At 37.0% G+C, this 24,099-nt stretch overlaps 1 protein-coding gene across 2 annotated transcripts; it reads right to left on the reverse strand.

Moving 5' to 3' along the window:
* Nucleotides 1-1,359: 1,359 nt before the first annotated feature.
* FHL5 (four and a half LIM domains 5) lies at nucleotides 1,360-24,010 on the reverse strand. 2 transcript variants are annotated; one of them, XM_027724739.2, is made up of 6 exons: nucleotides 23,226-24,010; nucleotides 11,622-11,803; nucleotides 9,226-9,400; nucleotides 6,680-6,849; nucleotides 4,424-4,610; nucleotides 1,360-3,207 (listed from the first exon to the last, which is right to left on the reverse strand). In XM_027724739.2, the coding sequence occupies exons 2-6, from the start codon at nucleotides 11,778-11,780 to the stop codon at nucleotides 3,056-3,058; spliced, it is 843 nt and encodes a 280-aa protein (XP_027580540.2). In that variant the 5' UTR covers nucleotides 11,781-11,803; nucleotides 23,226-24,010; the 3' UTR covers nucleotides 1,360-3,055. The 2 variants fall into 2 exon arrangements, with proteins under 2 accessions (XP_027580540.2, XP_027580541.2); XM_027724740.2 differs by lacking the exon at nucleotides 23,226-24,010 and having other exon boundaries at nucleotides 11,622-12,516.
* Nucleotides 24,011-24,099: the final 89 nt, after the last annotated feature.

Genomic DNA, 24,099 nt, shown 5'->3' on the forward strand with positions numbered 1-24,099 from the left:
ATGCTGGAGCAGGTTTGCTGACAGGACTTGTGACCCCATACAGGACCACACTGGAGCAATCTGTTCCTGAAGGATAGCACCTCATGGAAGAGACCCCACACTGGAGCAGGGGAAGAGTGTGAGAAGTCCTTCCCCTGAGAAGGAAGGAGCAGCAGAGACAACCTGTGATGAACTGACTGCAGTCCCTATTTCCCATCCCTCTGCACCACTGTGGGGCAAGCAGATAGAGAATTCAGGAATAAAGATAAGCCTGGGCTGGGGGGAAGGCGATTTCTCATTATTCACTCTGATTTGACTAGTAATAAATTATTTTTCCCCAAGTCAAGACTGTTTTCCCTGTCACAGTAAATGCTGAATGATGTCTCTTTCTCCTTATCTAGACCCATGAGCCTTTTGTAATATTTCTTCTCCCTGTCCAGCTGAGGAGGGGAGTGACAGAGAGGCTTTGGTGGGCACCTGGTATCCAGCCAGGGTCAGCCCACCACAAGAGTATCACTGTATTTATGTTTAGGCATTGGTAGCTGGTGACAGAGACTAAGAAATAGCAATTTGCTATCTAATATAACTTTTATTCAAACTATTTATAGTAATAACATTTATTTCTTACTATTATTCTGAAGTGAAAATGCTCCATTTCAGATTTGAGAAGAAATAAGTAATTCAGTTGGTATTTCTAGAAATATAATTAGTTGATGAGTCAGAGAAGAATTTCATTTTCATAAATGTTAGGGTTGGAAGACTGGGTGTCTGACCTGTGGCTGCGTCATGTCTTAGGAGTCTGCCTGGTAATTCTTGCGTCAGTTTGTAATTAAGCTGGAATATTGTTCGGACAAGACTGAATAAAGGGCCCAAACCACATTCTTGCAATGTACTGAATGTTATTTCACACAAACAAACAAAAGGTACACCCCACAGACAAGCCTGAATATGATGATTCATCATTTTAATTAAAAAATTGAGGACCATTAACATTTACTAATAGGCTAATCTCTGATAATTCAGTGCAAATTTTTAGAACATCATACATAACCATGAACCAATAAGTTTATGTATATGTATATGTATATGTATATGTATATGTATATGTATATGTATATGTATATGTATATGTATATGTATATGTATATGTATATGTATATGTATATGTATATGTATATATCTGTCTATATACATAATGCAATAAAACATATTTCTATTTATGGGAGTCTAAGCCTTACCAAGAACTTGTATTAGCCATGTGAGATTAGTAAATAGAAAAGAAAGCAGCTGGGATAAAATGAAAAGGCATAAACTCATCAAAATCTAGAATGCAATAAAAACCATGGAAGAGGAAACTGAAAACCAAAAATGAACACCACGTAAAACAAAAGATAATATTTTATTGACTGGAAAACAGATTGCTATGTACTTGTTGGTCAGTCATTATTTGTACTGATCTTATGCCACTGCAGTTCAGCCTTGACTTAGCTATGCACACATATTCTTTTTTTTAAAGTATTTTTTTTCAGTCTCCTATCTAAAGTAATGGCTGTCTTCACTATGAATAAAGGTCACTCAAGTCAGCCAAAAAATTCTATGCACTTAAGGTCAGAATCTAAAGAAGAGTGACTTAAAGACATTCTAGATGAAGACTCAAACAGTGCTGAACAGTGCAGAACCTAGTATTCTTAACATCACTGCTCCATTCACAATGGCCCAGTACATGGACCAGGCCACTGTAACATACAGTATGGAAAAAGGAAGAAATATGTTTGTAACACAGCTCTAGATGACCTTTAATAACAGACAATTGAGTGCTGAAGCTTAGCAAGCAGATAGAACCTTCTCGAAGCCAGCTGCCTAGAAACCAGGACCTTGTACTGCAAGCAAGAACTGCCTAGCTTGCAATGACAACATTACTAATTCTTGACACACTATTGGCAACTACATGTGGCACATGGTAACATGAATTGAGTATTGGTTCTGGAGAGCTTATAGCCTGTTGTCCACAAGCAGGCATTTACAAGAAAAAAGATGGACTATGAATCAAAGACCTAGCAGAATTGAAATGGTAAGGCCATTAACAGGGCTTTGATTGCTGTCAAAGAAGCTTTGAAGAGACAAGGTTAAAGGGACAAATGTGAGTGTGCTCTTGTGTCAGCTAATTAAAATATACACTTTATGCATGTATTTGAAGGTCTAGTGAAGACAATGGAGAAAGAGTCCTAAGGTACATTAGGTATATTAGCTATATACCTTAGTCCTATATCCTAAGGTATATTAGAAAATGTACATTAGCACTATTCAATCTTGGGCAATCCTCACCTCTTTTTTTCAAAATATGAGTTTATTTATGTTCTAGAGCAACTATGTCTGAAAAATTAAGCACAGTTACCCAATTTTGGGAAAGGACCTGTGTTGTAGTGTTTTGAATGCCTGAAGACTATGTTTTTGAGGAGCAATCGCAATCCCAGTAAGAGGAGGAAGGTGACCTTTTTTCCCCTTTATCTAGCCCTGGAAGGAGCATCTCTGACTCAGTGGCCCTCTCTGTGGAAGCATCTCCTCCTCACAGTTTCTGCCTGCTTTGTCAGCATCTTTTTGGCCTAAAGTGTGGACGAATATAATATTTATGAGTTGTTCTCATCGATTTTATGATCCAATAGAAAAATGTATGTGCCTAGCTCTCCATGCCCAAGTCTGCATCCGTAAAACAATGTTAATGCCTCATCAATATTCATATACCATACAGACTTTTCACAATCCTCCTTGGTTTCATGGGAGATGAAAGGTAAATTTTTAAGCTTCTAACAGCAGAGTGCAGTGTGTTACAAGGAAAACATAATGTAGTTAGATTTAAAATATATGTGAATCTTTTCTGCATAATTTTCTTAACCAGTATGGGGCTGTTTAAATTTTTTTATAAGCAGTTATAGATATGATAGAATTAAACTGCTGAGGGAAAGTTACTTGAATGACTAAATAACTGTTACAACTTTTATGTGATTTTCTTACAGCAGAGTAATGAACTGTGTTGTTACAGAGTGAGAATAATGCAGCTGTACAGCTTTCCACAGAACTACGAAGCAGAGGCACATTCATGGCAAAGGATGTCATCCTGCCGAGTGAGGAATTCCCTGCTCACCAGTGAGACAGAGCATTTTGCACAGTTAAAGCATTCCCCGTGCCACTGACGCTCTTCAAATGAGATATATTTGGCACTTCCGAGAGCTGAAATAGATTATGAAAAAGATATGAATCCAGTATTTCTGAACGTGGTTCAGAAATGTAACAGATTGCTTTCTGATGTGTGATCAGGTTGTCATGCATACAGTGAACAAACAAATGAACAAAAATCCATAGTCTGAAATATTCTTTGTTGACTGAATTGAAAAAAACCCCATAACTTTAAAATTAAATACAGTGAGAAGTATTGTAAGTAAAACCACAAGTCACTCGCTTGCTTGCATATTCCATTATGAGCTCTGAACACAATGGTTTTATCAGAATGTTCGCTCAGATTTGCTGATCTTCCCAACAAATTCTCATGAAAATTATTTGCAATATGCTTATACATATAGTTTCTATACAACATTTAATGAAATTTATAATTTTCACCTAAGTTTCTTCAAGATGGAGTCTTTTGGAAATTACCAGATCACAGAATTCCTAACACAAGTATCTGAAATAAAATCTCGAGGTTTGTGGGGATTTGAATGTTTTTGATTTGTTAGTTGTTGTTGTTTTGTGTTTGTTTGGATTTTTTTTGTAAAATCATGCACATTTGATTGGGTAATCATCATTTTCTTTGTCCACTGACATATGCAGCATGCATCTGTTAAAATCAGGCAGTATTTTTTTCAACAGTTTAGTCCACACATAATAGAATTACAATGCAGAACACCAGCAAATGCTCTCAGAAAACTTCAGTTGTCATAGACTAGTGACATATATGTCTAATTATAAATCATCTAAGTACAAAAGGATGCATGTGATAGAGTTTTGTTGCATTTGGCAAGCTTTCTAATTTGACAGGTGTGCCTTACCAGCAGGCAATTAATCTGTGTTCAGCTTGATCACATTTGCATTTAAAAACAAAACTGAAGAAATTACAGACATGAGGGACTTGTGCGTACTGTCCTGGGAAGAGCAAAAAAAACCCTTTTCTTATATTTTTAAGGAGGAATTTTAGTGCAGAATCAAATCAAATGATGGAGGAACTCCTTTCGGCACATAAAACGACTCCTCGGCAGTTAGGGAACATGTGTAATCAGCATGTCCTAGCAAGATATATTACATGTAATATAGAGTGTGTCTCTCTAGTGGTGAACTCCTTCAGTCTTTCATTGTGATGAGACTATTTTTTAATGGTGTTTTCTAAAGTAAAGCTTTTGGAAGAGACTGATGATTCATCACTGTCTAGTCCCCTTTAAAAGATGAGACTCACCTGTAACAGGTTTCTTGCAAGCAGCACACTTCTTAGCATACAATTTGCTGAAACAGTCCACACAGTATGGGTACTCATCTTTGGAAATAAACCTTTGTCCATACAGCTGGGTTTTACACCCAGCACAAACAAAACATTCTTTATGCCAAGGCTGGTCATGGCAGGTCACGCCTCCAGAAGTTATTACCTAATGTATTGACAAAGAAGGACAGAGCAATGAAACAAAGGTGTGAATCAGGAAGGATTGTCCCATCCTTCATAAGTAATTACACTTGTTTTCTCTCTTCCCATATGCACAAGAGGTGAGACTGTGGTCACATCAACTGTTTTTCATCTGTATTTTCAATTTGACTAACTGCAGTTGAGCTCAATGAGCTAGTGGTTTGTTTTTCAATTTTCTATCACAATATAGCCTCCAAATTTGTAATAATCAGGTTGTCTTCTAATGAAATTTTTCTGTTTTATTGTAGACAAAGGTTTAAAATCAGGGATGCTCTCAGAAGAGAAATTCTCAGTGATGGTCAGTGGGTGAGAGAACTGATGCTGAGATAACGGTTAGTCTCCAATTGGAACTGGTATTTTGCTGTCTCACAATTGAAACAGTATTTTAAATAGGAAGAAAGACAGTAAAGAAGTCTAAGCAAAACAGAGATTTACACTGTTAGAAGAAGAAAAAATGGTGTTTAGCAGTGTCATCAACTTTCATTCCCAGCCACTCACTCACAGCTCTGCACTGGTTATTTCTGAAGAGGAAAATTTCCAGTTTTTTATGGCTCCCATATGTGTGGTAAAGAGCTGATTTCACAGAAGTTGTGAGAGACTGTACAGAAAAAATTCTATAAAGATGAGTTGTAAGGTAGTGTTTCTACTGTCAAATCACATGCATGACAGCGAATGAATAAATGAATGAATGAATGAATGAATGAATGAATGAATGAATACAGTTGGAACAGGAGGAGAAAAAGTTGGAGAAACTTAAGCAGAAATAGCGCTGGGGAATAGAGTTTCAGGGAAATAAAGAATAATACTGCATCGTGTCAAACAATAAAAAGACTTAAATAGTTCCTGATCCCTTTAACATTCCAGTTTTGGGCTATTCCAAAGTCACGTTTGCCTTTCCATTAAAATCTAAAAATCACTGGCACAAAATTCACGGTTTCAGTTTGGCAATTTAATCACTTTGGGCTCAATTCTCATTTATGGGAACTGATGCAAGTTTAAGAAGTACAATTGTTTCAGCTATTATACAGGGGGACACTTTGCATTCCTAGAATTTTTAAGAAGCAAATCTTGATTATTTCACATTGGTGCTGCTAACCTCAATGCCTCTAATAAACATCAAGCATAATTACTATAATTGCCATGTGATCATTTAATACAAATTAAAGGCTAGATGTAGAGACATGAAAATATATAAAAGTACTTTCAAAAGTTTAACTACTGAAGAAAAAAAAACAAGTTTACAGGTAAACATTAAATAACTGCATAAATTATAAGTTATTTGATGAAGTGAAAAAAAAAATTTGTTTTGCTTCCAGAGTGATAGAGGTACTAAAGAATGAGTTAAATTCTGCCATAAAAAACAGCTTAAAACAGTTCCCTAGAAAACAGTATCACATTAGAATAGTATGATGAATAGTATGATACTCTGAGTTTTTTTCATCAAGTAGAGACAATTTTAAAATGTGAGAAATCACATTGTACTTGGGGGAAAAAAGAAAAACTCATTTGAAATCAAGCTTTCTGGTACCCACAGGGAAAGTGTCATGTATTGAAGCAGTGGGACTCTTGACTAGCGTTATAACAATTGAATGTTACTTGAGCTGATAATTGCCTGATACATTTCAAGGAAAAAAAAGACAAGACTGTGGATGCCTTGCTCGGCTTAGGTGACTTGTACATGTGAATATATGCATAAAAATGATGGAAAGAGAGGCAAGTTTGCCAAGGCAAAATCAGACATTATCAGGAAAGAAGGCTTTTACATAACTTTCTGTTTAACCTTTGCTAAAAATCACAATCAGTAACAAAAGAAGCCCAAAGCATTTGTTTTGGTCAATAAGTGTATTTCAAAGATAATCAGTCGTAGATTAATATTAACCAGAGTGGACAGCTGACACTGCTGCAGTTGGCTTTCAGTGCCCAATGTCAAAAGCAAGACTCTGCTCTTATTCTTAGTTCACCAGATGTTTTATATGACCCAACCCTTTCCACCATGTCTCATTAGGACAGGTTTTACATTACATGTTCAATTACCTTTTTGCAAGAGTAACAATGGTGAGCAAATTGCTTCTCAAAGCAGGGCACGCAGTAATTCTCATTGTCTTTGGTGATTAATGGTTTTGTTCCCAACGGTTGCTGACAATACCGGCAAACAAAACAGGATTCATGCCAGGAGCTCCCCTTAAATTCCATTTTACGGGAACCTGAAAAAACCCAAAGTGAACAATCCCCCCCGATACAGCCTTGTAGTATAAGTTTTAAATGTTGAGAATACTCTTGTTTTCAACCTTCGATCTTAGTAGCAGGTCACCCAAGAAAGCACTTATCTTAAATTTAATAGAGCTTCTAAGAATGTACTTGAAATTTCAAGAACATATTCAGATCCATACAATCACCTGGCAAAAGATGTGCTACAATGCCTAAGCTGTGATTTCGAGTCTGTCCTTATATTAATCTTTTGAGGTTTTTTCTTTGTGATTATGCTTCAGTTACTCAGATTTTCTCTCAAGCCAGCCAACTCAGTGATAATGTTCAGATTCACAGCACTTTTATAAATTAGAAATTAATTTCTGGGATGCTTACTACATCTATTATTGTCTTGTCTTTTGTCTTCCTTAACTATGGCTCCTTCAATTATAAATGCATTATTTATCTTAATCAGCTTAAACTGGCCAGTTTTTAAAAGTAAATATTTTTTCTGTGATGCAGTGCATTACACTGCCTCTTCTTATAGCTCATATTTTCATCCTAGATCAACAGTTTTTTTATCATGTTTAACTAGATGCTTTTGATACAGCTCAAGGACAGAAAGTAGTTCAGTTAAATACCTGTCAGAGGAGTTTCAGAGATTTTATCTCTGTGTACAGGTGTCCTGTACACCTTGAGGTAGAAGCATAAGTCTAAGATACGCACAGACAACTGAGAACGAATTTTCCAGTGAATCTCCATCATACCTTCCCTGTAGGTAGCATTAGATTGCTAAGACAGGTGCAAGGTAATTTACCATCTTTTCCACATGAAGAAGAGAATTGCCAGTATAACAGATTAATCCCACATTACCTGTTTCCTGGACTGTGGGGCTAGTGGAGAAACTACTGGTTGTATTCAAACAGAAAAGGTTTGCAGCTTCATCCCAGTGATTCCAGTGATCAGAAGGCTAACTTTACTGTCTTTGCCTACTAGGTCTTTTCAACTCAGAGCTAGTGAGCTGATGAGAAGGAAGTTAATGACACAGAGACGGGCTGGTGTTCCCATGCCCCTTCAGTTCTCTGTTTGCACTGTTACCTTCAGGCGCTTGCTGCAAGGATTTGTACTCCTAGACTCTGGGGTAATACCTGAGACATGAATATACACCAGAAGACAATTACGCAAACCTGAGTAAATTCTGGTACTATTCTCATCACATCTAGTAAGGTGTGCCTATTTGACTACATTTTTGTAAACTATATACCATTTATACAGTATATAGTCTTTAAACTGAACACAACTATATTGCTACAACATTTATTTCCTCTAATACAGCTTTTACCTGTCATGAAGAGGAAATAAACTGTAAAATTACAAATCAGCGTTCAGGTTGAACATGACATCAATAACCTAGTATTTATACTAAGACAATAATTCTGCACAGCCTGGACCTTATTGTTTGGTATTAGATCTGCTGAAAGAGAAAATTCCTGTGTCACTGCCAAATTTACTGATATCCTTCACCAAAAATTCCCAAGCCAGTAGTCATGAGGCCATAGCAGATAATTTGCAGCTGGTATTTAGAGTTATATGCAGGATCTGTAAAATGTTTTAACCATTGAGGGTAGTTATCTGTTCTGAAAGTTGAGTACTTGCTTGCCTAAGCAAGCAGCTTCATTTTTCCACATTCAGTGCTATGGCTTCTCCTAGATGCCTCTGAAGAGGTGTCTTTTGGGCAATCTCTCTGCTGTATGAGCTTTACTGGTGTGGTAGCAATGAAAGGCCTAGAGGATGTCCTGAACAAACGTGATCACAAACTGAGAGGCAGTTTAGTGGAAAGTGTAGAATTTTCAAGTTTGCTGATGGCAGGAAGTAAACTTACTGTAAACACAAATGTATTCTTTTTAGCAAAAATGCTGATAATGATTTGAAGGCAGATTGTCATGTTTTGACAGTTTAAACAAAAATATTTCTGAATGAAAGGAATGGTATAAAGAACATAAGCTCAAGGTCTGGTTAATGTGATAGACAAACATGCAGATGTCCTGTCTCATCAGTCACTCCTGCTCACAATAGCTCAGTTTATCTACCTACTCTCACAGAGGGATATGCTTCCTAAGAACTACAACAGAATCAAGGACATAAGATGAACTCGTTTTACCCAGTCTTGAACTCTTGATTTTTTTTATAAGGATTCATAAGATCTGTCAGTGCTAGATCAGAGGTATCTGCCTGCCCTCTCCTCACTACCACGAGCGTACTACACAGAAAGGAGGAGTAGTCATCTCAAAGCTGTACTGAAAATCAAGGACATTGTAGCCTGCTTTTCCAAGAAAGCGCTCAAAATTAAAAATGCAGCTCTATTTTTCACAGAAGGGTCCCTGTTGTCTTACCAGGCATAATAGTCTTCTGGCAGTGGAAACACTTCGATGAATACTCATCAGAGTAGCATTCTGTACACAGCAAGACCTCGTCCTTGGCAGCAAACGGTTTCTCCACCAGTGAGCGACTGCACTTGGCACACTTGAAGCACCTCTCATGCCAGTGGCGGCCTTTGTAAGCCAGATCCTTGGAGAAAGTAAGTTCATGTTAATGAAAACATTTCTTCACAGTGTTTTTATCCTTCAGCTCCTCACAGAATTAAAATAAAAAACGGAGAGCACTGCAGTGGTGACTTGACAAGATGATAGGTGAATCCAGCCAGGGGTGTGCTCAGGAATGATGTAAGTACTCAATGTCACGCTGTTTTGTAGATCTCTTGCAGAGGCCATTAGGAGCTGCTCTAGCAGATACAATGGTCCTTCCTTCCTTATGTAACATCAGAGAGACATTTTTATGGGAAGAATCATTTTATATTTTACAGTTGGCCTTCAAGGGGAAACAAGTTATAAACATTTTTAATATGCACAGACCACCTGACAAGAAGTCCATTCTCTATAGAATTTGAAATGAACCTCATGTATTTTCAATGTTACTTCTTTTTTCTTCCAGCTGACACTGCATAACACTAAAAGAAAGATCACATTATTGCAGAAAACAAATAATTAAAATCTCATTGAGAACAAAGTGATTATTAGGAAGATTTAAAAAAATCACTGCTTTTGTTTACACCTGATATAAATCCTCCTGAAAACTGAGCAGAAAAATGTTTGTTTAAGGCTCAGCAGGCTTAGGAAATGAAAGAGCTAACAATGTATGTATGAGACCTTGACTAAGAATTCAAAAAAAGACCAAACAGCATATATAATTTTTCCAAGGTTAAAAAAACAAGGCAAAACCAAACCTCAGCCCTCCTCCCCCAAACATAAACCAGCCTCTTCCAGATCTCCTTTATAAGTAAGAAGCACAAAAGGGCACAAATCCAATGTCATTGTTATCCTTTGTCAAGTCCCCACCTTTTAAAGTGCTCAAAATGAAAGAAATACCATGCTTCATTTCAGGAGGTGCTGAGCACTTAACATTTTAATTTGTTTTAGTTAGCACTCTGAACCTTGCTGGAAGAAGGCTGTCAGCCTAGACCAGCCTGAGGCAAAGACTGAGTAGGAAGGAGGGGAAGAAAGCCAAGCTCTAACACCTTGGCAGAGGTGGGACATTAGCTGTAGATTTCTGGGGGCCATTTTTCTAGATTACTCTAACCTGTTGCACTCCTTTCTTGTCACCCCTGCTTTTTTCTCAGATTTTTTTCCTTCCACTCAGTCCAAATACACAACTTCTTGCGTATGATCTTTGATAATAGTAATCCTGTCATTAATATTCAATTTTAAAAGTGAAATTATTGAGTTGAAAGCGTATGTTTTCCAGGTGAACCTGACTGGTGCTACGTGTTCAGTTTTGCTGTTGCAAGAATGCTGATGAGAGTTTGAGGAGTGTCTTAATCCAAGCCAGCATTTTCCTTGCATGATTCCTGTACTCAGACAACGTGCTTTGAAGTGCTTTGGCTGGGGAAACCTTCCAAGAGACTTATTTTAGTAACTTTCACCGTTTATTTCAAAAGAATGGAGGCAAAGTGAGCATGGAGGGAAGGTGAACACTGCACACTGAAACTGGCAAGGCAAAGGCTTTTTGCTAGGTTTCATCTGAACTTAAAATTTAAAGTCAAGTGTATGTGCTTTAAATTGAAATATGGGGTACTGGAAACCCTGTCAAAGACCACAGAGGAATTTGTATTATTAATTAATATTGTAAGGAAAAGGAGAGTTGAAAGGAAAGCCAAGGTCAGAAACATTACCACTAACATGCCATCTGTGAGATGAGCAAAGTAAGCATGGAATTAAGCAAAAATTAAAAAATACTTCATTTCCAAAACCACATGGAATGATATGTAAATTATAAACATGTTGTCTTTTCAGTTTGGCACCTGCATGTCAAAATCTACAGTAAAAGTAATTTATTCAATATACAAAATATTTTTTCAATGGACATTTCTCAGAAATTCCAAAGTTTCATTCAACCTGATACACTGAATTACATCAGCACCGTATCATCTCTCCGGTACTGTGCAGCTTCTGCAGCCAGTGTGTGACTGGAGGTGAAGTCTAGTTGTGGTCCACACACACAGCCTTGCCGTATGCTTGAGATATATATATGGCAGATTTCCTAATCTTTGGTCCCAGAGCTTTCCTATTCTGGGAAAATAGCACTGCTCCTGTGTGTGGATGTACAGCTGCCGTGCTTAGGTCTCCTCAGCAACACAGGGATATGCAGAGTATTGGATATAGAATCTGCCATTAAAGGAATTGGATTTGTGCGTAATTTAACAAAGAAGAGGAATCAAAAGCTAGATGTTTACCTTGGAATTGCACTCAATAGGTTGCTTGCACTCTTCACAGGGGTTGGCATACAGGCTGTCATAACATGCAACACAATAAGCGTTTTCATCTCTCAATGCATATTTCCTTCCACGAAGAGACTGCAGGCAGTAATGACAGTCTGTGTGACTGCTGCTCATTCTGTTGGGGTTCTCCACGTGATCTGGAAAGATGGGCAAATCATGTAATTCAGTGGATGGCCATTTGCTTGGTCAAATAATAAGTAATGCTGCATTACCTGTGAAAGTTAGACAGGCATTTTTTGATCATTTGCAGTACCCTAGATTTCTTAATGCTGGGTCATTCTGTAATAAAATGGTAGCCTTTAACAATGTATTGTATTGTATTACCAACATGATGGGGAACAAGAGGACTGCTTCAGCTTATTCTAATCGTGCTAACACTATTTCAGGTCAGACACCTGTAAATGAAGCCAAGTTCACATTCTCTGTGTACAGCTACTGGTATTATGAGCATTATAAATTGGATTTTAAGACATGGTTTATCCAGAAATCAGATAATGGACATAGAAGCAATGATCCAAAAATGAAACCAACTGTGGAGTTATAAAAAGGCCAAAGAGAAGGGGCAAGAACTTTATGGTGTTTTCCTGACTTTCTCTTGATATTCCTGTCTTTTGTTCATTCCTTCTTTTTCAAAATATCCCCACATCTACCTAACTGAACAGAAGGAAGACGAGGGACTCCAGGATATATGACTGTCTTTTGCATTATCCCAACTGTGCTGTTAATATTTGGTGGCAATGTAAGGTCACACAAATACCCATGGACAGCAAAGAGTAAAATATAAAGAGAAATAAACTAAATCATAAGTCAAACAAAATCATAACTCAGAGAAAATTTCCCTTGTTGTTATTGGAAAAGATTGTTTTTTTCTTACATATTTCTTTATTGCTGGGTTCCATGTTGGCAGTACCAAAATAATGTGAGTTAGTTTATATTTCTGTGCCAAACAAGTGCAGGAAATACCACAAATCTATTGAGAGCCAGTTGTACAAATTTCCCATCCTTCAGTTTTTCAGGCTAAAGAGGCTTGGATAAGTATCCAAACCTCAGCTGCTTATAGATCTGCAATGCTGAATGTTTTAAGGATTGTGGAGATGAAGACTTATTTCAGTCTTCTTGTTGCTGATTGGATCATCAGCACTTTGCTAAAATTGGGTCTTGATTCCTGGAAATGAAGGAAGAAGAAACCAGAAAGTTCACAGTGAAGCAAACCCAAAAACATCTGCTGGACTCGTTGGATTGCACTCTTTGTTAAAATCACTGGATGTAGCTGGTTGCAGGCAGCACCAGCAGCCACAAATTTTAGAGGAGTTAAAAACAATTGGGGAAGATCTCCTGAAGTATTTACATATCAGTGACTTTGGGCAGATGAAATTTTTGCACTTTGAATAACAGTGCTAAATTGTTTATTTTAACCAGATGCAAAGCCTAAGAGTAAGGAAGAGAAGCATGTGGAGGACAAGATTTGAGGGAGTGCTTAGCTATGACAGAGCTTACCTCTAGTCCACTTAAGAGTTATGCCCTCCTACTTTTTACACACTCACTGCCTGGCTTATACCCACAGTTGAATTTTAAAAAGGCATTTTATGGGTTTCTGTTTCATAAGACCTAAATTGAAATGGTTGTTCAAACTGTGAGAAAAGAACAACTACTGCAGGTCTCCACCAGCACCAATGCATAAGGTCAGGCATTGACTGACCTATTCCGGGAGCTGTAGTGGTAAAATGGTGGAAAGGGGCAGGGAGGGAGGCTATTATACTTGTTTCAGACCAAAAGTAATGACTTGATTGTTTGGCATAAGCTATGGAAAACTTGTTGCTCCTGTAAATTGAAAATTTTTAACATTGAATTGATTTACTGTATTTCTTATTGCCCTTAATATTTTTGCCAACCAAGATAGGGTATAGTAAGGAAATAATCTGTAACTCAGATTAGTGGGAAACATGCTTGTTTAAAAATATTTCAGATGTGTTTTATGTGATATCCTTGGAATAATAGTATAATAGTGTTTGAATCTGGACTTCCATTTCCTGAAGATCAAATTTGAGTGTGAAACAAATGAACCCATTTATATGAGAAAATTACTTCCATTGGCTTGTACATTTACACAACATGACATATAAAAACCAGACAGAGCTCAGTGCATCTAGTGCACAATTACAGTCATCATCAAAATCAAGGTTAAGATTTTTTTTATATCAGGGAAGGAGTATAAATTGGTGTCTAAGGAGACAATCAAGGAATGTTTGGGGTTAACTGTGCTCCATATTCAAGGTCATATGACAAGCTTGAAACTAGGTTTCAGAGGAATTTTCATTCCTTTTTCTGTGGAAATTAGAGTTACCAACTGCCTCAGAGGATAACCCTGAGTACACCTTCCTGATCTCCTCCTGAATCAGTACTGCAGCTTCCTAACAGAGTTTCAAATCAGCCTAAAAGTTGCAAAAGCAAAATCCTAGCAGGGTGGAGATAAAGAATTTATGTCACTTATAGTGCCTTTTGTTGCACAAAGCTTACCGACAAATCACTTATCTGCAGAAACATCTCTGTTTTTTCATTCTAATGAATGTCAATCATGTTTTAAAGTTATCAAAGAGTCTGCATACAAAATAATTTTCTTTAAAAAGTGATTCTCTTGATTATTACTTTGCCCCCATCCCTCACTTCCACCCCACCCCCCTCCAGGAATTCAATCTGTTCCAGTAAGCCCAGGTTGTATGCACAAAAAAGACCCAGTACTGTAATACCTCAGGAACTTCTGAATTTGTAATATAATTACCCTCCTAAAACCCTATATGGATATGGGAGCAAGGTGCTATTACTTCTGTTATACAGATGACAGTGGTTGCTTGAGAATTTTAAAAAAGTACCCCCAAGACCAGAGGCAAAGCCTGAGGGTGTCCTTGGGTAAAATGTCCTCCAGTAAAATGTTTGAGTTGCCCAAGGCTTCGCTTCAGAAAAAGTCTTCAAAGTTTGATCATGATGATATAAGATCATGTTTGGGAATGAAGCAGTGATGGTATGAAAAAGAAGGAAGATTTTTGCATATCTTTTAGCAAAGGTCTAGATAGCCTTTGAGAAGTGCTTTTACCATTAGTTAATGCAATAAAAAAAGCGAATCTCATCTCTCCCAGCACCACTTAGCCTTGCTCCAATAAACAAGTAATGGTACGAGCACCACGTAGTTGAGTAGAATGTTTTTCTTGTGCTTTGATCCTAATCTCTAGAGAAATATGTTTACTTTAAGTTTGCTGGAAGCTAGACTCTGTGTTTTGAAGGTCAGTTAAGAAATCTCTGGAGATCTGATGCTATTCACTCTCATGGAATGAAATGCTGACTCCAGCATTCCAGCTGCTAACTCGTGTCCTAGGCACAAGGAAAGATTGCCGTGTCTTCATTCCTTGGGAAAAGATGATTTTGTTATTTAAATTGGAACAAAGCTAAATACTGTTGATTTTTATGTACCTAGTAGGCATGGATACATGATATCATTTGTAGTGTTAGAATATTCCAAGGAGGCGCAGAGGGATGTTGTCAAGGACATGAGGATATTGTAACTGGGGTCCCTGGGGTCAAATTCAGAGAATGCAGCAGTCTCATGGTACGAATGATAAAACAGATGAAAATAAAACAACAGAGCTGGCTAGTCAGCCTGCTGTTATAGCAGATTAATATAGACTTTAGCTACAACAAATAGAACAGGGGCTTTCTGTAGAGTCAAATTATTTCCGATAAAATGTAGAGCACTAGAAGACTTCCAGTGAAGAAAGCCATAAGAAAATGGCTGTGAAGTTGTGACTCCTGATAAATGTAGAGTCATCAAGAAAAGAATGCTTGTTTTATCACTGGAGCTAAAAAGCACAGCCACAATATTAATATATCTCAATAATTTATCTTCATGTTTTCTAGAAATACATGTTGATCCCCCTTATGTTATATAAGTATAAAAAGCCCAGAAACATTAATACTACTTAGATGGGACTTAATATATACATCTGCTTGCAGATATATACATACAGGTAAAATATTACATCTTTTACTTCATGACAATTCTAATGGATTATTTCCCAAACTAAATATACCTGTCATTGAACTTCACCATCTTTTTCTTTAAGAACATATAATAATTGGAATAAGGCTCCTTATTAGAGAGGCAGAAAGAAAGAAAAATGATGGCAACATAAATCCTTGGAACAAGACTGAAGGATATAAAAAACCCAATTTGATCTATTATGAGGAGGACACTCCTGTGAGCCACCCGAGGTACTTGCTCATTTTCAGGTAAGTACAGGTTTTTACCTTCTAACATGATTTTGATTATTTGCATGAACTTGCTAACTTCATTTTCACACCTTTTTTTTTTTTTTGTGAGAACTGCTGAACAATTTGTCACATACATTTGCAGACATTAAGGATACTATAATTTATATGTTTCTAAAATTGGCTAGAGAAGCAATAGGAACTAGGGGCATATATTACAAATCAAGACAATTATCTACAGGAAAGCAGAGACACAGATGCTAACTTTGAATAAGCTGTTTTATCTCTGTGGCACGGCATAGGTTCTGGAAGCTTCTGAGTGAGTGCAGAGCTCTCACTGATGACATTCTCCTTGAAGCAGCCAAGATGGATGCCAACCAGGATGCTGCTGTAACAATCTGACTATATTGCTTCAAGGTTCACAAGTGAGACCATTTTGGTTGGCTGTCTAGGGAAAGCAGGTAATTTAGAGGTTGATCTGGTAATTTGTACTGAATTGTACTCTGTTTACACACCCCATGACTACAAGCAAAAAGGACAAGAGTTGTGGCTTAGCTAGGGGATCGAGCATCTCAGGAATTCCATAATTTTCTCCTTAATTGGTATTGCCTTCTGCTTTGTTTACACCATGCAAACTCAAATGTTGGTGTAGTCATCTAAATAATTTCTTTTACTTTTTTCTGATATAATTCTTACCCACATTTTTTGCAGGTTTTCACATAGTGTGGTAAAGCCAGTTTTCTCCTGTGCTCATTATGGAACTCATTCCTTTCTGACTGCTGTCAGATTTATGGAATAAAATGAAGTGATGAAATACTTCAGCTGTGCATTGGTGTACCTTGTAATGTAAAATCCTGTCAGTATTCTCAGTCATACTTCCCATATTAAACCATAAAACAGGCTTAAGGATTGCATCTGGTGCAAAAGGGCCATGTGATAAAGTCTATCCAAACTAACTGATGAGTTAGATACTTAGAAGATATTTAGACAGCTTAACATTGATTAGCTTCAACTGCCTGAGTTCCAAAAGCAAAGCAACCATAAGCCCAAGATGTGGATGAGAGGTCATTAGTGAATCCCAGGTACAATATTATAAGAGACAATTTAAAATAATGTTGTCAGTGATGTACCCAGGGGCTGACACTGGGACCAATACTGTTCAACATCTTCCTTAATGACTTGGAGATGGGACAGAGTCATGCCACAGAGTCAGGCCACAGCAAATTGGCAGATGACACCAAACTGGGAGGAGTGGCTGATATACTATATGGCTATGCTGTCTTCCAGAGGGACCTTGCCAGGCCAGAGAAGTGGGGTGAGAGGAGTCTCACCTTGCAAGGGGAGACGCAAGATGATTCTGTAATGGACCACTGAGATGTGTATCACTGCTGAATGACAAAAGAGAGAGGATGAAAGAAACCCCTCAGTATTCCCTTATGGGTGTTTGAGCAGGAGTCAGGTCATTCCCAAAACAACAAAACAGATTTTGTGGATGCCTTATTGTGAGTCCCTATCAAAGCTAGATGTGCACATAGTCTAAACACATGAGAAATGCTATTGCTGTCAGCTGAAACAATTACATGCTTGAAGCTGAATGCATGCTGAATGCATATGCGCTGCCTATATCCTTGGAGAACAGCTTTTAAAAGGTATACTTAGAGATGAGTCCCCAAAAGCTGTGTCCTTTTAGATGGAAAGGAGTTACCAGCTTGTTTGTGGTATCTGGTTCACCACAGGAAAGATTTTATTATTTTTATTGTCGCAGGGTCATGCATGTCAAAACTCCTTTTCCTCACTAATCATTTTAAATTTTAAGCTGGTATTAATTGTTACAGACCAGTTTACAGAAGAGATGCAAAGGTCTGGATGCCTTCAGTAATCTTGGCTCTGTCAGAAAGAAATGTAGGCAGTACTCTGCTCTTCTGCCCTATACAGAGGAGTAAAAGAGAGCTTGGGATATGGACATCTACACTAAACATAGTCCTCACCAGGACTCAGCAGGGAAACTAGATCTAAAAATTATTTTGTGCTGACAAAAACTGTATGAAGGAAAATATCTATCACCATACATATATATATATATAAATATATATGTATAATTTTTTTTTCAGTTCAGCAGTCAAAGCCATCCTAAGGAAGATGCAAGAAACTCTACAAGAGATGGCTAGGCAACAACCTGCTCATGAGGAAAGTTTCCTAATCCCTTTTAGAGGATTAAATTCATGCTCTGAAACTTGAAACATTTGTAAGCTTACAAAACTAATATAAATAAAAAGTTATTGCACCTGGGTATTTTTGGAGAAAAACAGAGTTTTGCACTAAGCTTAATCTAAATACTCTATTATTCTTAAATTTTTGCTGAATTTAAATAGAATATATTTATGAAACAACCCCCCCCCACACACACACACTTCATGGAAAATGACAGTTTTTTTCAGAAATGTAGGACTCAGAAAAGTGAAACTTGATTTAACACTATTGATCTAAAATGGATTTTAAATTCTCAACAGAATAATTTCTAGTAAAATTTTAAATTTCATTTTTTATATAAATTTAAAAATTTTATTTGAAGAAGTAGTTTTGAAGCTAATTGTGTTTAATTCTAGGAACAGACATGTTGATTTCATTTTGAGAGAAGAAATTTGGTAACAAAAGGACATTTGTGCTGGGTTACTCTTTCTTAATTAAAATGGTGGGAATGTAGAGAATAACATATTGTACTTATGTGGAAATATTAATGCATTTCCCTTCTATCAATGTACAAGTACTACAAGAGAAAAAGAAACATTAAGTATTTGGAGATGAACTAGTTAAGATGTGACAATAATAAATACAACTGACTATGCAGTACAACTTTTTCTAGCTGGGTTATTTAAAACCCTGTGACCCAGTTAGAACTGCTTGAAGAAATAAAATGAGCAAAAAGAAAAAGATCATCATCAGCAGCAATGTTAGCAACAAGCTAAAATTGGAAAGAATTTTCATTACCCTATTTAAAAAAAAAATACCTGCTTCCTCCCAGCCCAAACATAAATCCCCCAAGTGATAATAAAGCATCTGCTGCAGTGGCACAGGCTTTTCCTTTTCTCTCACAACTGTGCTATACCAACCTGACCTGGATTTTTTGAGAAAAGAAATAAACCTAGCCACAGCATTCTTTTAATAAAAATATGACACCTTATCAAAATGAACCGAAGGTAGTTTTCTGATCTCAGTCCTGTTAAAAGATTGTGGTAAGTGAGGTGGTATTACAGCTTAGGAAATGCAAAGGCTACTATTAATAGTATTGGCATGTAAGATCCCTACTTCAATTATTGTTGTATTTTGATTTGTAGGCCAAATGAATGGCCAATTTTGCTGCTTACAGTGCTCCATCAGGCTTGGCTGCTACCTTCTTATCAAGCTTTGCACTGAAAACCGATGATATGGTTCTGCAGACAAGCCCTGGGCTGCTTACTACACCAACAGAAATCATAGTTTGTGAAGCCACTGTTGCACACGGTTTTGCTTTTGGCACTATGATTTTCAGAGTGGATTTATTTCTACGATTATAAATACACACAAACTAAAAGTTGGTTCCAATGTAGGATTGTCCTTTTCTGATTGAAGGAAAATTAAGACTAAAGTTTGTCTGAACACCTAAGACAGTCAACATTTGATTCAGACAAATAAAAATCATCACTAAAATCTTAGAATGCTGGAGGGAATTTGATAAGAATGAAGAAATTCCTTTCTAACACTTAGGAACATTTTAAGAACAAGTTATTTAACTCAAGGAACAACAAGACCATTGAAATCAGTAAAGTCTATTCAAGTGATGATGTGAAGAATGTAGCAACCACGTCAAATGGAATTGACTGGTTTCAGGACAGGATGATGCTCAGAGACCATAACTCTGACCTGCTGTGGGAAAAATGCTGGTCTGAGGAGGAGGAGAGTGGAATACAGCAGCAGAAATTGTATTAAGGAACAAATATAATCCAAGACCTTTTTGCTAATTTCTGTAAAAACTGGTAAATGTGTTCAGTAATAAGTCTAAGCAAGTGATTAAACAAATTAAGAATTCTGCTACTGTATTTTAAAAAATCCAACTAACCCAAACAGTTTTGAACTTTTAATTTGAAATGTTTCTCAGTGTTCCTCTGTTTTCAAGCACCAAACTAAACAAAGATTGACAATCAGAAGATCAGCATGAAACAGTTTTTTCTCTATACTTTTTTTTAATGCAAACCAGACCCACAGAATTATAGTTATGCCAAAATTTTGCATGTTTTAATACAAAAATGAATCATGATATGGCTGAATTTGAAACTTGAAGAGCTCACTTGAGAAAGACTGAGCTCCTGATAAGTACATTTACAGCCTAATACTGTTCTGGGCTTCTGATAAATAGAATTATAACCTAATCCTCTGAAGTATTTTACAGGCTTCCTTTCAAAGGTTTCAGAATGTTTTTCTACCAACAATAAAGCAATCTTAAAACACACTTGTCTACAGAAAAGGTTAATAAATTGACTTCCTCATGGTCAGAGAGCAAACCTGTAGAGTGGGAACAAAAGAAGCCAGTCAGTTCACCTCTGCCACCAGATGGGTCTGCTCATCAGGCTGTATCCATGGCATTGGCCCGGGGTGGTTAAAAGCACTGTACAAAGGTGGTCAACTTCTGGTGCCAGAGGTAGAAAGAACTTCAAAAATTAGCTGAGACAATAAAATGTTCCAGTTGTGAACTTTGCAAGTGTCCTTAATGACTCTGAGGTTGTGATTAATATTCTTACACAAAATGTTCTGTCAAGAACTACACTACGCTCTGGCACTTGCTCATTCTTGTTATCCATTCTGCTACCTATGTACAAAGACATTTTACAGGAAGATGAATATTTTTCTGAGCAATAAAGCCTCTAGGTGTGAGGCCAGCAAGTTAGGGTAGTGTGTTCAGATCCATTATCCACAGTATCTTGAGATGTGCAAGAACTTATCAGTCCTTATATATGGATTTAGAACAAATTCAAACTCAAAGGCAACCATGGCTGAGAAGAAAACTAACATACTAGTATGGATGAAGTAGAATCAAAGAAAACTCTTAGTCAAAGAAGGGGAAACAAGAAGGGACAACAGCTGATGTATGCTGCACAGCATCAGAGAATGCGGATATTCACAAAAACTAACCTAAACCTTCCTGAGGCTAATGAGCAAGGCATGTTTTGTACTTAAAGGATTTCTCTCCGGGGTGATTTCTAGCAGAAATTAAGTTTAGCCATCATTATGAAGGCAACTGATGCAACTTAGTTAGCCTTTGCAACAGTCTTGTCCTTCACTGTATCTCTGCTACAGAATTTTATGCCATGGGGTTTTATTAACGCGGGTTTTTTTGAGTAATGTTTACATATTTCCACAAAACTCTCCTTATTTCATCCCACTGAAATTTTACAGGAAAAAACAAGTATGAAAAAAAATGTTCTCATAAGAGCTGTGTGTGTGCCTTGTTCCCAGAAGAATGAACTCAGCTGCAGGAGCCCAAGTGGAGCATCAGCAGCATTTTGCCATACCAACTTTCAAAATTAGGGCTTTAGAAATTTTAATAGAACAGTTTAACTGGAAATAATTAATTTTATGAGTGCCTTAGAATTAGGCAATAAGATATCATTTTACCCTAAACTGGCAGGGAAGTGTGCAGTAAAACTCAGCTTGGTTTTCCTCCCCAGGTGATCTAAAAGCCTTTACAGTACCTAGATCTTGAGTTGACAGGAGGGTTGTTCGTTCAAACAGGTTCAGAATTTCACCTTCTTATTTTGGGCTTGACATTTGGAAGCATGTTGGTTAAGACTTTTACATTTCTTTCTATCTGTCCATGGTGAGGTAATACTAAAAGTTTTAAACTATTCTTTTGAGAAATAAAACTCAGGTATGGAAAATAAAGGAAGAAAGCTGGGATTGTTGGTATAGAGCCCACAGAACACATTTTAGCAAGTCAACAAAAAATACACGTTTTGTAAATTATGATTGCCTGTAAATAACCTCGATACACCATAGGTCTCAGCTGATCAGAAGCTTTTTCAAGCAGCTCTTGATTTCATTATCCTCTAATCCTACAAGCTGGTTAGTAAGTCTTCGAAAGTTTCTACCAATTAAACACCTTTGAATCAAAGTGACTTTCCTAATAGTGTAATGAAATTACATGGGAAGACCATCAGTAAACTGTTATAATGTTAATATATTAAATCCACTACAGTCTGTTCAGTTGCTCAAGAAATGCCAACTTGTTACATGAATAAGAAGAAAAATATGAACACAAATAAAACAAAGGCATCTGAAACTTGCTTTCTAAATGTAAGAGATTTTGTGCCCAGCTCCAATCATCCTGTTTTTGAAAACAAGGATGGTTAAAGAAATATATTTTTAAGTATTTTTATTACTGAAGTGAAAATTACATTTGATAGTTTTCTCCAAGTTTAATTTTAAATCTCGTTATCAAAAAGACTGCCATTATGTAGCAGTACAGTTAATATTCATAGACTGTAATTTAAGGACTATTGCCACTGTTACCCATAATTTTTTAATTCTCTAATAGAGACACATATTTCTAGCACCATTGCAGTAAACAGTGATATATCCTTTCAATATTACTCTTTCCCTTCAAATTCCAAACATAATTTTGATCATAAAAATATGATAGCTGAAAGCTAAAGTATCTTATGGGGGGAGGACTGGGAGATGATACTTCTTGTTTCCAGCAATATTTTGACTTGTAAAAAAATCAGTTTGGAAACTGGTTTTACTTCCAAAGAAAAAAACCACAAAAAACAAGAACAATCCACATTTGGTGTTAATATTAGTTACGCTAGAAAGAAGTGACTTAACTTGATAGATATTATCTAGAAATTTTTCTTGCAAAAGCAAATAGCTATGAAAGCTTGAAAGGAGATAAAAATGGGGTTTAAAATGTCACAGGAGACAGCATACGCATTTTTTGGTTGACTTGTTCTTCGGAGTAAACAAAATTCATCCTCATCCCATTACAAAGGAAACCTCAAATAATCTTTCTGTAAATTAGTGAGTGAGCCAATTAATACAACGTAAAGAATTGCATCCAAAGGAAAGGCATGGTATTTCTTTTGGTACACACACACAAAAATATATTGTTATATGTGTAGGATTCTACATCTAATTTAATTAGCAGTTTTGTGTGTGAGAAAAAAGTTCCTGCTTACTTGCTCAAAATATTAAATTAGGTACCTTGTATACTACCACGTTTAAAGATTATCAGATAAAGTAATAACAGAAAAGAGTCTCAATACTCACGTTTTGTTTTAAGCTGCTTCTCTTGGTAACTTGTGCAGCAAAATAAAGGAAGAAATAATTACACGCCTTCACAGAAACAAGCATTCATCAAGTCCAAAAGAAACAGAACACTTTGCCAGAGCTATTTGAGGGTCCCATCAGAATTTGGCTGGATGGGGGAAGGCTGAGGGTCAGTTTGTTTCCCTTAGACCTCATGACATGCAAATAGCTGGCTGCTTTGCCACTGAATCAAATCATTCTTTGACATACTGTGTTTACAAATTGCAAATACATATACCATGTAGGAGGTTCTTAAAGGAGCATATTTCTGAGAGTTGTCAAAAGGAAAAATGCATTTCTGTTAAAATACCTAAGGAATCAAAACCCCCAGCCCCCAAACTATTCAGTGAAAAGAAAAAAAGAAGGAACATTATTCATCCCCAAATACACTTTGCTTCATGCATAATGAATCCAAAAAGTCTCACGTGGGTTCGTAAATCAGAAAAGTCCCAATTACTAAAGTCTGACTGTTGTGTACAGGAAATGGGGGGCAAGTAGAAGCCTCCTTTAGTTTCAGAGAAGACATTCAGGGACACAGCAGAACTTCTCTGAGACTACTAAAGTAGTTTCTGGGCTGGATCAATTTGCTGAGGTGAGATACCACCAGAGTGGCAGCAATGGCCTCCTCTAGGCTCGCTCTCAGTTCTGGCCTTTGAATTGCAGTCACCTCCTTTACTTTGTGCTCGGACACAGCAGGGGCCAGCTAACTTTCACAGACCGGCTCCCACATGCACAGAGCACACAGAGGTCCTTACACTTGGCATAACACTCCATGCAGACCTTTAATCAAACACAGCCGAAAATAAGGATACATGTGCCCATTTAAAAATGCCAG

Source organism: Pipra filicauda, unplaced genomic scaffold (genome assembly GCF_003945595.2).
Source record: "Pipra filicauda isolate LSUMZ 115617 unplaced genomic scaffold, ASM394559v2 scaffold128_size5466820_pilon, whole genome shotgun sequence".
NCBI classification, from domain to species: Eukaryota; Metazoa; Chordata; class Aves; order Passeriformes; family Pipridae; genus Pipra; species Pipra filicauda.